Source organism: Polypterus senegalus, chromosome 1 (assembly GCF_016835505.1).
Source record: "Polypterus senegalus isolate Bchr_013 chromosome 1, ASM1683550v1, whole genome shotgun sequence".
NCBI classification, from domain to species: Eukaryota; Metazoa; Chordata; class Cladistia; order Polypteriformes; family Polypteridae; genus Polypterus; species Polypterus senegalus.
Window position 1 is genome coordinate 224,406,135 of NC_053154.1, and position 16,444 is coordinate 224,422,578.

The following is a 16,444-nucleotide window of genomic DNA, read 5'->3' on the forward strand; positions in this document are numbered from 1 at the left end:
AGGTTTAGTGTTTTTTAACCTTTTGGTTTGGCATATTTTAGCTTTAAATAATACTTTTGTCCTTTACCACTTCAAGTTTTGGATTTTTTTCAGACATTGACATTTGTTCCTTTCCTCTTTTTGTTATTTGACTCTTGCTTTTGTGATTTTCCTTTTCATTTGATTTACCATACCACGCACACATTTTTTTTACCAAAAATTAGCATTAGAAAATCAGGTTCGCATCATACACGAGGAAATAATGTTTACTTCTTCTGCTTGGGCTCGCTCACGCTCTCTCACTCTCTCTCGCTCTTGTTTTTGAATCGGTTTGGTGTCGTCATTCAGCATGGATAGTAGCAAGCGTTTACACTCCTTCACTGTGGGAGAGAAACTAAAAGTGATTTTGGAAGCAGAGAAGATAGGACATCAGGCAGCAGGTCGCAAGTATGGTGTTCCAGAGTCAGGTGTTTGAGATTGGCGACGGAAGAAAGAAAAACATTCGCCATGCAACAAAAACAGAAGGGCATTTTGCGGAAAACGTGCCCTAAACGCTTCCTATACAATCACAACGCGCGTCCTACATGGGGCACAACGATTTTCGCGATTTTCTTTGTAAAAATTAGGATGCGCATCCTACACAAGGGTGCGTGGTACACAAGTAAAAACGGTATTCTGCTGTGCCTATTTCTTTGTTTATTATGTTTTCCTTTTTGTTTCAATGTTGAGTTGTTTTTCTGTTTATTTCCTTTGAAGTATTTAAATATTTCATTTCTTTATTGTTTTTTTCATTAAACATTATTTTAAATTCTTTGATTATTAGCATTTTTGAGTTCTTCATTCAAAATACAGGTAGCCCTCAGGTTTTGATATGTTCCATTCCTGCCAACATTCATAAATATACATATCGGCAAAAATGCGTAATGCTTTAGTACATATTGTGCAGAAAACATTTCAGACTTTTTAATAAAGTGACAGTGAGGCAATATACCTGTATTTTAAAACACAAAACACAACTTAAACTAAAATGAACCATGGGTAAATACAGTTTTATTTCCTTGTACTTAAGTATTCTACCGTTTTTGATACTGATACAGTAAGTCATAAAGTTAGAAAAATCATAATGAAGCCATGAAAAGCCACCACTAAGTGACAACTAATCCCTTAGCATAGACAAGAGTGTCACTTACCTTTCATGACAGCTGCACTCTCAGAGATGACATGGCTGTGAGGTTTACTAAGGACATTGGGAATTAGCAGCTACAGGTTCCACCTTTATTTAGCTAAATGGAAAACCATCCACCTATTTCCCTTTTCTACATCAGAGCTTATTACATGGCTGTGTGTATTGCCAGTTAAATTTGGTGAAACATGCTCTCTTCTTTGAGCGATCACTAAGAGTGTTACCTTCCCCTTTCAGACTCTTAACTTTATAAGAAGGCACAGCTGGGACACATCCTCACTGACTCTGGGAATTATAGCCAGTTACCGATCAAGCTGCTTCCCTGTAAAGAAGCTTACTGCATGTGGTTCCCAGCTACATTCGGCAACATGAGCCCAAAATTATTGGAATCAAAGTCCATACTGTACAGTACTATTTCTCACCATTAGTTATGGCTGCGAAGTATTTCTCTCCATCAAAACTAGTTTGCTTTGCTTTTAAGAAAACAAATGAGAAATTGCTTTACGAAAATAAAGTTGACATATGTTTTCTATTTTTGATTCCACCTTCAAATCATTTAAATAGATTAATTTAATTAATATTTAGGTTTGGAATATTTGGGGCAATTATGTATTGGTGGTAATCCTGCTGGTCAACCTTGGTATTGCTACCCTAAAATCTCCTACAGTACACCTACCAAATGAAAACCTGATCCTCCATTTATACTCAGAACAGCCTGAATATGTCAGGACTTAGAATTAATATAGTGATTAAATTGTAGTATAGGAATGTCAGCTCATGTCAAGTACAGTTTCTTTCAAATTATTTGGTAGGGGATATAAATTCTACCTAATTTTAACTCATTCCACAAATCGAGAATTAATCTGAATTCACTGTTGTATTCCTGGAATTATTCCTGGTGTTTCCTAGTTGTGATGCATTGAACATTATCCTTCTGAAATGCTCCACAGTATATAATGTTGCCATATAGAAATTTAACTGAAGGACAATAATGTTCAGATGTTCTTTGGTATTGAAACACTGCTGTAATTATGCAAAATGACCTTACACATGCAATGAATACGCACTTCACACCACTAAACCACTATGCATTGTACATGTTTCTTAGCCCACTGAGACTATTGAACAGATATATAATGCGATTTTTTGTTTTCTGCTGTAAGGATTAGAACTTATGTTTGCCAGGATACACTCTATTCGAAGACAAGGTGCATTGAGTTCTATGTTGTACCTCTTTTCAATACTGCTGACTTACTCAAAAACACTCAAAATACCCTTTACTTTAAAATAGTCCCACTATATTTCTTTTTAAACTTAAAACTGGTACACTGGTCCTAATATAAATGAGTAGCTTTTGTGATATGTAAATTAAGTTACCTCTGTAACAAAACTATTTCAGCCATGGGAAGGTTAAACTGTTGTATCCAGTCGCCAAACTAAAATACCTTTATTTTAGAGACATATGCTTTTACTAAGAGGTGTCTCTTAGATGTTCTTCTAAGGTTCTGCCTCTTGACACTTAACTGAAGAGAACAGTTTGTTTTCATATTACCTTTATGTCAAAAAAGGAAAACAAGATGATAGAATAACAAATCTGGAAACCTTTCTATTTCTCAGTCAGCTAACAGTTTTCTGAATAGCCATAAAACGTGGCCACTGTGACAATGCCACCTCTACACTCCAGACACCTGGCAGGAAATTCGTTTTTTATTGTCATTGTCATGGAAATAGCATTTGGTAAACAATACCCTATAATTATAAAATTATACAGGAAGGAAACACTTGGTTGGTTTTGTTATTAATAGCTTATATGTCCACATGGTTTAGGACCTCGGGGCATTTTCTTAGCAACAATTAATAAATGGTATATTTTACAGCCATAATATGTCTCTGAAGCAGTTTACAGGTTCACGGGGAAGGTGTTTTTGGAAAATCCATTGCTAGTATGATCTTAGCAGTATCCAAAATAAATATTCTTAAGATGAATTGAAAAGTGAAGGATCAAACCTGTTAAGATCTGTACTCAGTGTATTCCAATCCAATTATATATCTTGTAAAAAACATGACGTGTGTTTCTGACTTCAGCAAGTGTTACGCAATCATAACCTATGGCATTAGGAAACTTCCTGACAGAAAAGGTTATTTCAGACACACTTAGATCGGAGCATATTTTCAAAATTACTAAAAAAAACTTTTTTCTTAGTACACAGCCTCTGTGATTAGCATACCATTTTTAACACTCCTTTTTGCGTGTTTTTGCCTGCAATTTTCTGCTTAGCTAATATTTCGTGTAGTATTTATGGACTGCATAACCTACATAAAAATAACCCTAATCTAAATACTGTTTGCCTGTATCAGAATTTATTCATTGGTTTATAAGTTTTGAAAGGGTACGTCAGCATCATATATGATTTGAGATGTAAGCAAGCTTACCAGGTCATTCTGTCATTTGTTTGTTTGTTTATGCTTTCTATTTTTCTTTATTGTAGTGATTATTTTTCTAAATTGACTTTCTAAAGTTGTTGGGTTTTTTTTCTAAGAAGAGATTTTTGTGAATGTCACTTATAATCCCACATACTTGTTTTGGTAGCAATAAAATTAAAATGCCTGTAAAGATTATATTAGATCACTGAATCTGTTGTCACGTAAAGTTGATAAATGTTTCAGTGAATTATTTTACCAATAGTTTGGCCTAAAAGTTTTTATGGTATATATTGAGTGGTTGTGTGTATTTTGTAATGCTTACATTCCCATACCTATATACTCAGTAAGGCCATAACATTCACTAAATCCCAAATACTATACATTTATAATAATACAGTACAACCAAGAGTGACACAAATCACTCTTATGTGAATATTGTGTCAGGGCTGAAAACACATTTATTCGGTGTTTGGAAATCTTTTGATTAGTAATGTAATGATAATACATTATTCGTGATTTTTCATGCTTTAAAATTCTCATTCAAAGTTACTTGCAAGTTTCTGGTTGCAACATTTTTTTAACATGGCAGTGCTTAAATTACATTATGCAAAAACATCAATAAATAAATAAATTTAATCAAACACAAACCTGTGAGGTATACTTTTTAGGATCCTTGTGTTGTTTGCCAGTGGTACATTTCTGTTGTACTTTTGAATTGAAAGTGCACTGTAACTTTGTCAGCCTAGTAATATGCTTTGTGGTGTGGTCTTTTGAGGGCGCTATATAGAATAATATTGATTACTGTAATGGTGTGGGTCCTGCTCCATGCTCCCTCTTCCAGATTTGGGAGCCTCACAAACCTGACACTGTCGATAATGTAACCGAATGAGCTGTACAATGAGAACAAATCACACTGAGCAAGGTAATGGTAAAAAAGGTGTTCAGTGCTTTCAGTGGTACATCTAGAAAAAAAAGAAAAGATTAAAATCATGGGTGGATTCATCCATTATCCAACCCGCTATATCCTAACTACAGTGTCACAGGGGTCTGCTGGAGCCAATCCCAGCCAACAAAGGGTGCAAGACAGGAAACAAACCCCGGGCAGGGTGCCAGCCCACCACAGATGGGTGGATTCTTTCTGTTAAAACCCAGTGCATCTCTAAAAACTGCATCACTGGTGCTCACCTCAACAGGTCTTGACAGCAGGTACAGAACCCCACTAAATAAGCGCAGTGAACAATCACATGTCCCTCACTGCATTCCCTTTGCATCTGCAGGGACTCCACGAGTCCTGCTCCTGTTCCCCCCACACCACACATCTCCTCAACAGGAGCAACCTTGACTCCCACCTCGAATGCCAGCCCTCATTCCCGACTGCTTGCCTTCCCTTTAAAACAACACCAGCTCTGGCTTGCTCCTGTCCTTTACTTTTGTTTTCTTTTTCTCTGTGTTTCCTTTTAACTTTTATTTATTTGTCTATTTTTTCTTCTTCTTCCATCTTCCTTGTTTCCTACCCAGACTCCTTTAATTTACAGATAGGAATGTGGGTGTGCTGATGACAGACGCTGAGTACTAATGAGGCATTTGTCTGAGCCACACATGTCTGCCAATCACCCTAATTAACAACCCGGAGCTGCTCCACCATGCTACCAGACAAACTTACACCCTTCTGAAGCCTGAAGTTATTTATTTATAATAATAAATTTAAAATCGTGCTTCACCACAGACCTCTGTTATCACAGACACCTGGAAGGCAAAGCACCATAAAAGTCTATTGGTTGGCGGTATAAAGTTCTGCAAGATGTGCAAAAGGACTGAATGCTGTCAACTCCAAAGTGCACATCTGTAAACTTTTCCATATGTCTGACAATGATCCTTCCAAATTACCCTCTTTTCCATTTTGGACTAGAGGATCTCTTGTGGAACAATTGTGAGGCTTACTACCTCTTTAAATGACACAATAGTGTGTTTCTCCAAATTCAGATTGCTATGTAGGCTTCTGTTGTTTCAGAACTTCAGCATTTAGGTAATGTTATCAAGAATGTATGGTGTCCAAATCCTTCTGGTTTGATTTTTTGAGTTTTGTTTCACTCTTGGCACTGGCAATTGTTGCTGATTCCGACAAGTATGTAACTATTTCTTGATTATGTTTGTTCTTGAACTGCCTTCCATAAGAAGGTATGGACCAACTGCCTTCCGTAAGCAGATACTTAGTAACTTGATTTAATTGCTAAGCTCACCATACCTGAAGATGTTGTTTGCTGCCATTTGCAACTTTCCTGATTCCCATTCACAATGTATGTGTGCTCATCTGGGAATACTCAATATCAGAGTCATTGAACTCATGTTATATTATAGAGAAGTACAGTATAACATTTCAATATCTAGTATCATTCTAATGTCTTATAAATAAAACATATCATAGTTGTACTTCATATTCAATACATGTAGTCTTTTGGGTAAGATGTTGGATTAACAGGCTCAAAATTTCAAGTGGGAACATCACCACTAACTGTATGCAACTATGCAAATTTAAAAGCAATACACAAGATAGAGAATGAAAATAAATCAGGCAACTGGTTTATACTTGTGGTTTACACTTTGGGTCAATTATGAATTCAAATGAAACTCCATCAAAGTTGATTAAAGTTCTGCATTAACTGAGTGCAGAGTTACGACAATAAAAAATTTTAAAAAGAAAACGATTACATTACAGACTTGCTGGACATCTAATGCAATGCATGCAGAGATTGATTTTGTTTATGTAAGTACGTCTTTAAGACTCAGTAAACTAAGAACATCTCATTTTGTATAAGATCTTGTTAAAAAATACCTTTCCTTCACAATGACATAAAATATGTTTTACAGTTTTTTTATACATTCATTCATTTGTACCTAGAAAAATGAGGTGTCTTGAAAGTGGTAGTAGTCTTTAGAAGTTTAATTTTAAAAATGAATCACTACAATTTCAGTGTTATGATAGATTATAAATAAACTAAGAACTAATAGGTCAGTAAAAGAACACCTTTGTGTTTTAAATGCCAAAGAATCTTTTGGAAACCTGACATTGCATTTTAATTCTTATTTTTGTATTAACTTACTTGAGGAATGCATGTTTACCTTTTGTCTAAAGGTATAATACAAGAATTACAGTAATTATTGAATTCTTAGTGGCTCTCTTTACATTTTCTAACCAATAATGAACTAGTCTGTACGTCTTAGTGCCCAAGTACAATACATGGCTAGAGGTCATTAGCCTTAGTAATTCCAGAAAATGTTTTATTGTGGTTTTGTTAACCACCATTATCTAAATATTTCAAATATAATTTGTTTTTACTATAATACGTACAATTAAGAAAACCCATGCTATTGTACAGAATGTTACATGTATTAGACTTTGCCGGCACTAAAGAGAAATTATACATTGTGTTAAATTCTCTTTTTAAGCTCAGACTGAAAAATATCACAACATTAACATAGAAGGATATACAGTAGTTGAACTTTACATCTATAGTTCATTCAGAAAGATATTTACTGTAGACCCTTTCATTTTTCTTTGCAATTTGCAGCCTTATGCAAAAAAAAATATTCTATTCTTTATCAAGCAGCACTCAATGGCCTAGAATGAGAGATTTATTTTTCAAATTTATTAAAAATAAAATGCTGAAATATCACATTGACACAAGTATTCAGACCCTTCTCAGTACTTGGTTGAAGTATGACATGACAAACTTCACAAACATTTGGAATGAAGACTGTTAGTGGATGACTGTTTTTAGGTCTCCCCAGAGATGTTTGAATGATTTCAAGTCCAGGCCTCTCAGGGACATTCCCAGATTTGTCCCTAAACCACTCCTGCTTTGTCTTTGTTTTGTGTTTAGTGTAATTGTTCCATTGGAAGTTGAAACTTTACCAAAGTCTGAGGTCTAGGGAGCTTTGGAGTAGGTTTTCATTAAAGATATCTCTGTATTTGCTCCATTTGGCTTTCCCATGACCCTGTCTTACAGTCCCTAGTCCGACAGTTTGATACTGCCATAAGCCACACTTGTTTGTTGAAGTGGCATTATGGAGTTGTTTGAGAGGTGCATGGTTTCCTCCAGACATGACATTTGGAATTGAGGAGAAACAGTTTCTATCTTGGTTTCATCAGACCAGAGACTCTTGTTTCTCACTGAGTCCTTTAGGTGCCATTTTGCAAAATCTAAGAGGGCTTTCATGTGTATTTATGTGAGGAAATATTTCTTTATGGTCATGTTGCCATGAAGTCCAGATTGGTGAAGTATTACTTTAATGGTTATCCTCCTGGAAATTTCTTCCCATTCCACACTAGTTTTGTGGGCTCAGCCAGAGTGACTAGTGGACTCTTGTCCACCTTTCTTATTAAGATCCTTCTGCACTAATTGCTTAGATTGCTGAACAGCCAGCTCTATCAAGAGTCAAGGTTGTCCATAACTTATTTCATTTTTAATTATGGAGGTTACTGTGCTCTGGTAAATCTTCAGTGCTGCAGAATATTTTTGGTAGCCTTCCCTAGATCTGCACCTCAACACAACACTGTCTCTGTGCTGTTCAGGAAATTCAATCTCATGGCTTGGTTTTTGCACTGATACACATTGTCACCTGTTGGACCTTATGTAGACAGATATGTGGCTTTCCTAATCTTGTCCAACCAATTGAATTGATCACAGCTGGACCCCAAAGAAGATGTGGAAACATGTCCGTGCTGATCAATAGAATATGATGCACCTGAGCCAGATTTTAAGTGTCAAAGCAAAGGGTCTGAATACTTCTATCAACGTGATGTTTCAGCTTTTTATTTTTAGTAAATTTGTAAACACTTCTAAAACTCTGCTGTTGCTTTGTTGCATAAATATGAATTTAAACAATTAGTAGTATAAGCCTGCAACATAAAAAAAAAATTGAAAAAGTGAAGAGGTCTCAGTACTTTGTAAATGCACTGACCAAATCCCAATCTGCTAACTGTAACATTAATTAGGTGATTTGATTATTTACATTTTCTCATTCTCTTTTCTTTAGTGGCCTATTTATGTTGTTTACTGTTCTCCTCTAGCAAAAAATATTGGAAGTTATACATAAGAGAAAAACAAATGCTGTATGACATTTGTACACAGCTATGAAAGTAAATACCAGCAACAGCATGGTGATAATGCCAATGAGATAAAGAGGTATAACTTTTACAAATAAACTGCTAGGAGCTACTGTGTTCTAGTAGGCATTCATTAAGTTTAGGAGTATTTATTATTTTATGTCAATTATGTTGTATCAATTATCAATAATGCAAAAAATACAAAAATAAAAGCACATATTTGATTTTTAATTGTGTACAAATGTATAACCCAAATTCTTCTAAAACAGGCAAGAGCATTAAACCTGACACTGCTAAAGGAGATCAATGTCATGAAAGAAGCACTTAAAGGTGATGATTTTTTATAGATGCAAGCGGAGAGTTTTACTGTTCTTACTGCGACTTTTTATGTAATAGGCTATGTATTGTAATTCACATTTTAATACTGGAGACAGGTTGAAGAATGTGGCAATACAGCCTCTAATCACTGATTCCATAATGTTCTATACACATGTTATAGAACAGAGCAGAATAATCACAGTTGTGGAAACTACAGTAACTAATGTTCTACAAAAAAGTGCAGGCTGACAGCAAAAAGCCAAAATTACAGCAACACAGAACACTTGCATGCTAAAGTATGATTGTTTTCATATTTTCTGATCTACCAAAATATCACATTATTGTTAGGTGGGAATGGTTGTGAAAAAATTCCAGAAAGAAACCAGAAAAAATTGAATGTGTCGATAACAATGACAACTTTTAAAAATGAACCCTCTGTCTATATGAAACTTATTTCTGGTATCATTTGTTATAATAACTTTGATAAAAGATTTAGACAGTGTGCAGAGCTGCATCATCTGGCTTTCCATTAATTATTCTATAAGCCAAAGCACAGAGGGTGAAATTTTTGTCTTTTGATAGGATGCTGATGCATGGTGCTAAAGTACTGAACAACAAATATTTCATTACACACAGTACTTACGAGACTTTAGAATTCAAAGAATTAGCATTATTTCAGCATCAGACAGCAATATATAATGGCTACAGTACCAACCAGTGTTGTCCACAGAGAGTATGCCATTTTAGTAAGATTATTTTACCAGCATTAACAGACCAGACAAGGCACAGCATATAATACAGTTTTGAATGGAATAGCTCAAAAGACAGTGGTGTACATAGGAAAACAATGTAAAAAAAAATCAAGTATCTACTATAAATTATATGGATGAAAACCTAATACAGGTAAAAGTCTGTTACAACGAATATCTTTTCATTACAACAAAGAATTTTTATGGTCCCGACAGTTTCCCCATATGACACAAGTCTATAGAAATCGTGTTACTACGAAATACATTCAGCAGATACTTTCATTACAACAAAGTGCCCAAAAGACCTTGAAATGCCTGAATTAATCATATATAGAGCAGCTCATTTGTGCACAATGATCCTCAAAACAGAAACGTTGTAATTGTTTTTTTCTTTCTTCAGACTTTCCTCGTACTGTGTTTTTGCTGTTTTTGGTGGTTTTCAGTGATACCTTTTCCTTATTGCTCATCAACATTTGAAAAATATCCATTGGAATTTAACTCATTGTCACCCTCCTATAGAAATGGCAGACATGAAAAAAACAATAACAGTTCATATTAGAAAAAAAAAACTTTACATTTTTGTGGCCCTCGATTCCGACAAAAAGAAAAAAGACGTTGCCAGTGAATTCAAAATTTTTAAAGACTGAGCAAAAAAAGAAGAAATATCTCAGGTTGCAAACGTATGCGAACTACTGTGTTTGAAGACGTTGAAAAAGCAGTTTTTATGTGGTTCAGTGATGCTCGTTCAAGAAACATTCCTATTAGTGCGCCACTCATTCAAGAAAATGTGAGGTTTCTAAACTCTCTTGGGACTTCCCCCAGCTGGACAACACACCGAAGAGCGTCCCGAAGAGTGTCCCAAAGTGCGATCACCGTGTCTGTGGAAGACTGTTTATCCATTGCTGGGGCAACAGCAGGCTCACAGCTCCACTGCGTCTTGTCACTGAAGCAAACAGAAAAGATCTCGATGGATAATGCTAGGAACATTATAAATGGAGGGAACAATATTACTTGGCCACTAACCTGGCCACAACCCTGCCTGACTGCTGTGTTTGTGTATAGGAGAGTGGCAGATCCCACTACAATAAATAGCCATGCTGTTCCTGCTTCAAGCTGAATAAAGCTAGTTTTGCTAAAACCTCATGTTTTGGGGTGCAAGATAGGGATTTATTGCGCGACCGCGATATTTTAGGATTTGCTTCTGTGGCGCTTCACTGCAGCAATGTGAGCCTGCTGTTGCCCTGTCCCAGCAACGGACATACAATCTTCCACAGACCCGGCAATCTCGCTTTGGGATGCACTACAGCATGTCATTCCCATTGGGTGGGATGGGATCCCAAAAGAGTTCAGAAACCTCACAATATGAAGAAGAAAAAGATGAATCGGCTTCTGACTGTGCTGCCCACAACATACTTCCACATTTAGATAATGTTCGCATTGAATTCGTCCCACCCAATTGCACAGCAGTACTTCAGCAATTGGATTTGGGCATCATTTACACCCTGAAAGTGTATTATCACAAGGAAATGCTGGGAAAATTTCTCATCAGCATATGTAAACAGGAGGAGATTAAAATTAATGTGAAAGAAGCTATTGAAATGATTGCTAACAGTTAAAGAAAGCACTAGTGACAAATACAGAATCTCATTACAACAACATTTTCATTACAACAAAATATTTTTTAGGTCCTTGGCAGTTCGTTGTAACAGAATTTTACCTGTAAATCAATTGTGTCAACAGTTTAAATAAAATATAATTTATTCCAATGGACTCTTGTTTGTTTAACAGTTTTGATTATCTATTTGAACAATTTGTAATACTGTATGCCTTAATTCATGACATTTTAATATTAAGTACTTATAACTGTGCAAAATTAGGCATTAGAGAAGGCTATATCAGGGTGCATCTGGCATAAAGAAAAATAGCTAAAAGAAAAAAAGTTTAGTCTGTTTGATTGAATTACTTTTCTTTAGTTTTTCATTATTAAAACTGCATGTTTTATGCCTAAATAATGCATCAAGCAGTGGTTTTAAAGTTTTTTTTTTCCTAAAGCTTCTTCTTTTGATATGTGGCACAGTTGTTCTTAGTGATTTCTGTTTTAATGTCCACTCAAGGCCTGCATGCTGTTCTATACTGATGGCATTGTGGAGTCCGTGCATAGTTTAGATATTAGAACATTTTCTCTCCAATAAACTCCTTCCTCCATCCAACAAAACACCATATTTCATTTGTCATCGGACAAACCTTCATCCTCCCACCAATTTGTACCAGACATCTCTCACTTTCCTCCTATCTCTGACACAAAACATCCATCTGTCAATCTTTATATTTTGCTACACAGCCTCTGCTTATGCAAGCACATAAGCGGCAAAACATTTTAGACACCCAGTTGCCTTTATCCACTGTGTATTATTACATTTTGCTTAAATAACTTGTAATGTCAATTTTTATAATCTGTTGTTTGTAAAGCTAGCATTATATAATGTGTAAAACAGTGAATTTTACTTCTCAGAAATATAAAGTGTCATTTACTTAAATTTAGAACGATCTTTAAGTAGTATACAGTGAATTTTAGAACAATGGCATATTTTTTATTGTTTTAATCATTTATGAAAACTGTTAATCCTATTTCAACAAAGAATGTGCTTTTTATACAAGTTTTAAGAATTAGCTAAATAAATGTGAACTTTAAGGAGGTATGTCTAATTTAAGGGCGGCACGGTGGTGCAGTGTTAGCGCTGTTGCCTTGCAGAAAGGAGACCTGCGGTTCGCTTCCCAGGTCCTCCCTATGTGGAGTATGCATGTTCTTCCCATGTCTGCCTGGGTTTCCTCCGGGTGCTCCAGTTTCCTCCCACAGTCCAAATACATGCAGGTTAGGTGCATTGGCGATCCTAAATTGTGTGTGCTTGGTGTGTGTGTGTGTGTGACCTGCGCTGGGCTGGCGCCCTGCCCGAGGTTTATTTCCTGCCTTGTGCCCTGTGTTGGCTGGGATTGGCTCCAGCAGACTCCCGTGACCCTGTAGTTAGGATATAGCGGGTTGGATAATGGATGGATGTCTAATTTATTTACTTTCATAGTAAACATGGTAATAAGGCACATCCCTTCAAAGGTTACACGTTGTCATAGGCCATGTGTATACAGTACAATGAGATTTTTACCTGCATGTCTGCCACAGACTCTTAAAAACACAAACACACAGCAAGTGCACTCTTGCATTTTTCACGATACTATTTATAAGGTTATTACTACACTATTTATTTTGTCATTATTATAACCATAATCAGAAAATGATTAATTTACAAATGAAATGGGAAAATTAACTTTCTTTCTTTCAACATAATTTACCAGTTTTTAGCATGGTGACCTCATATGTACTTCCTGTAAACCAGATTGTATGATGAAATCTATTTCTATTTTGTAAAGCACCTTTTTTTAAGGGTAATGTTTGTAAAAAACATAAAATATAGAAGTTTGAGATGCTTCATTGTTTAATTAATATTTGTCTTTGTGACTTTGCCTTTTATTCATTCTATTTAAAATTGTGTTTATTTATTGTAACAATTTGTATGATAGGACTGTCTTTTTCTTATTGTTGAAATCAACAAGTAAATGTGGTCAGCAATGAGAAAGCTGTTACTTTTTTATTTTTTTAAACAAGATGTTCCTTTTGGGCCTTTGAATTTCCCAGATTGCTTTCTGTGTGGATTTTGCATGTTTTCTTGTTTCTCTTGCCTTCCTGTTGCATTCACAAGATGTGAGTTTTAGGTTAATTAGTAATTCTAAAATGTGCAAGTGTATGTGTATGTGTATGTGTGTATGATAGGACCTTGTGAGGGACTGGCAGGAATATATATCTCATATAGCACTTTTAATACTTTTATGGTATTTTGCCAAATGGCAGGTTGCCTAAACATATTCTAACGTGAATACTATTTGTATGCACTGCTGGCTGCTTAATGCAAACATGACCTTCTAATAGATCTTCAGCTCATATGTGAACTCATCTTTCACTTACACATGTAACTTTGATCTTCTGACAAAACACGATGATTCCAAATGAGGATTCTCTATAATGGAGGTGAGGTGGGAGTTTGCGGCATCTTGGTGATATTTATTACAGTGTTCATGTGTAATTTTAACCTTTTAAACTAACACTGTTGTTTATTGCAATTTTAAACTAAAGATATTTGAGCAAAGGGACAACTGTAACAGGAATCTAGGTGAATTTTAAACTGAGCCCATATTCAAAACATTTTCCCACATCTCAAATGAGAAGTCGGCATGATATACTGTATAACCTTAGTGCTTAGAACTGCTGGCTTAGAATTTCCCTTAAGATTAGAGTTGAGTATTTCAAACTAAAATGTCTTCTAAAACTAATTAAAATAATATGAGGACGACAAGAACCAAATTATATCAATTGCCCATTACAAACTACTAATCAAACAACTGTTGAAAAAATCTGATGGGGGTTTGTATTGCCATGGACTTCTCACATCTCAGATTTGCACTGTGGTAACTGCCAGTGGCCAACCACAAAACCGCAATATCTTGATTACAACGGCTATCAGAAGCAGTTTCTTTATGGGTTTTGCTAATGAGGACTCCCAGGGTTGAGCGAGCAGATGCTGCTTCTAAACTCTATGAGTGGATCACTTCCTAGTGACATCAGCTGAGCTGTCTACTCAGCACACACACACCCCCTTTGGATGACTACACCACACTTTTATGTAGATTACTGAAACATGAAGCAGAACTGCATTCCATTTATTAGACAATAACAGGACAATCTATAATAAATACATGACATCCATCCATCCATCCATGCATACATTTAATTCCTCACCAGCTTTTTAAAAAAGGCTTGAGACAAGGCCCAAAATCTGGACATGTTGTCAATCAAATGTAGGTACACTAAAACACAATGTCATGAACATTCTTGGGATGTAGGAAGAAAACAAAGAATCCTATTGTGGACACAGGGACAACATTATGCAAACTTCATACAGATAGTGACCAGACAGGAATCAGTCCGATATCTCCAAATTTCTGTGGCAGCACTGGGCTTTGCACTATACTTTATTGCATAAAAGTGTAATCCATGCACAATAAAACTGTTTTAAAACATAATCAATAAAACAATTTTGGCATTGCTTGATTTTCATATAATGCAATTTAGTTTGTAAATCAACATAATTAAATATCAATTGAATAGTAGATAAAAAGTATGATTTAGGTACAGTAGATGGCATTCAGTTCTTTAAATAAACTGATATATAGTATATACTGTAATGATATAATTTAACATTAATGGCTCATTTAGTGGCTGGCATAAGGGTGAAGTGTGTTCTTGTACCTGTGCATTGTTAGAGTGGACTCTGCACATTCTCCCCTTGTCTGTGTGGGATTTCTGCTGGGTACTTCAATGTGAATGTTCTCTTTGTGCCCATGTGGGTTTTCTTCTGGGTATTCCTGTCTTCCTGCTTTTATTCTAACTTCTGCACAGATTAAAGAGGTTTGAGAATGTTATATTATGTCTTGAGTCATTAAGCTGGATGTTTGTGTTATAAAAAATGTATAAAGTAATAAGGAAAAAAAAATATTAATTTTTAGAAACCACATCAAAGCTTGTTCAGTCCAGCTGTCTGTGACTGTGATCACTGTGCTGGGTCTAATTAGGCAAGTATAACAGGGAAGCAGATAGAGATAACTGATGAAGACTGTCAGTTGTCTCTATTCTACATGCTTTATAAGAATAATGATGCCAAGTTGCTTTAGTAAGCAATGGGAAAAATAGTCCCTTCATTACTTTTTTCTTTTTGAAAATATTGCACAATAAAACCAACAAAAAGGTAAACATGTTTAAATACCTTTGTCATTGTGTTCTGAAGTCCAAAGCAAAGCACTTCAGCTGAAACAGCTTGTCTTTGTCTTTTGATCAGCTGTCCAGAGCAGCAGACAAGATCGATAGTTAAAATCATGATGGGGGATCCAGGATTATTGATGTAGACTCACATTCTGAGATCACACTTGGCAACTGTCAGTTTAATGAGTCTGAATAAGTGGAAAACTCAGATCACAGTAAAGCTATGGAATTTTTATAAGTTTATTCAGAGAGGCCTTTTGACATTTTCTGAAGATTTCATCTGTCTATAAATCACTAACATCTCATTTATTTTCTTAACAGACTGCTGGAGTTGTCTTTACCAATTTCAATCAACTTTCATTGGGGAGTATTTTCCAAATGCTTGGCTTACAGCAAAGCAGCTTCAGATCCATTTGTGTACTCCCTACTTCGACATCAGTACAAGAAGACATGCAGTGATATTATTAACAAGATTCTGAAAAGGAGCTCTTTAAATACGTCAGGACTCAGAGGGGAAAACGGAAGAAACACCATTGTACAGGCTGCAGAGTGAATGCTCAACCATATGAATTTTGTAGCTCAGACATACCAAAAAATATTATGTATATGTATAGGTAAGTGCAGTAGAGACCAGAATCACATATTATCTGATTGGTGCAAGAAAGGCTAAAAAGACCGACAGGTACAGTAGGTTCTCAGCTTTATTTCACCTCAAACACAAATCGCCTTGACTTATTATAGTACTCATTAAAAGGAGCAGGGGTCCTGGGAATTTCAAAGGAAACTGTTTTAATGAGGGGTTTAATGTGAAAATAGTT

At 35.6% G+C, this 16,444-nt stretch overlaps 1 protein-coding gene across 1 annotated transcript in view; it reads left to right on the top strand.

Annotated features, from left to right (window-relative positions):
- gpr26 (G protein-coupled receptor 26) overlaps positions 1-16,179 on the top strand; it is a 35,253-nt gene extending 19,074 nt beyond the window's left edge. Inside the window, exon 3 of the mRNA XM_039774062.1 lies at positions 15,948-16,179. Coding sequence (XP_039629996.1) covers positions 15,948-16,179 — 232 coding nt within the window. The remainder of the gene's footprint in view (positions 1-15,947) is intronic.
- Positions 16,180-16,444: the final 265 nt, after the last annotated feature.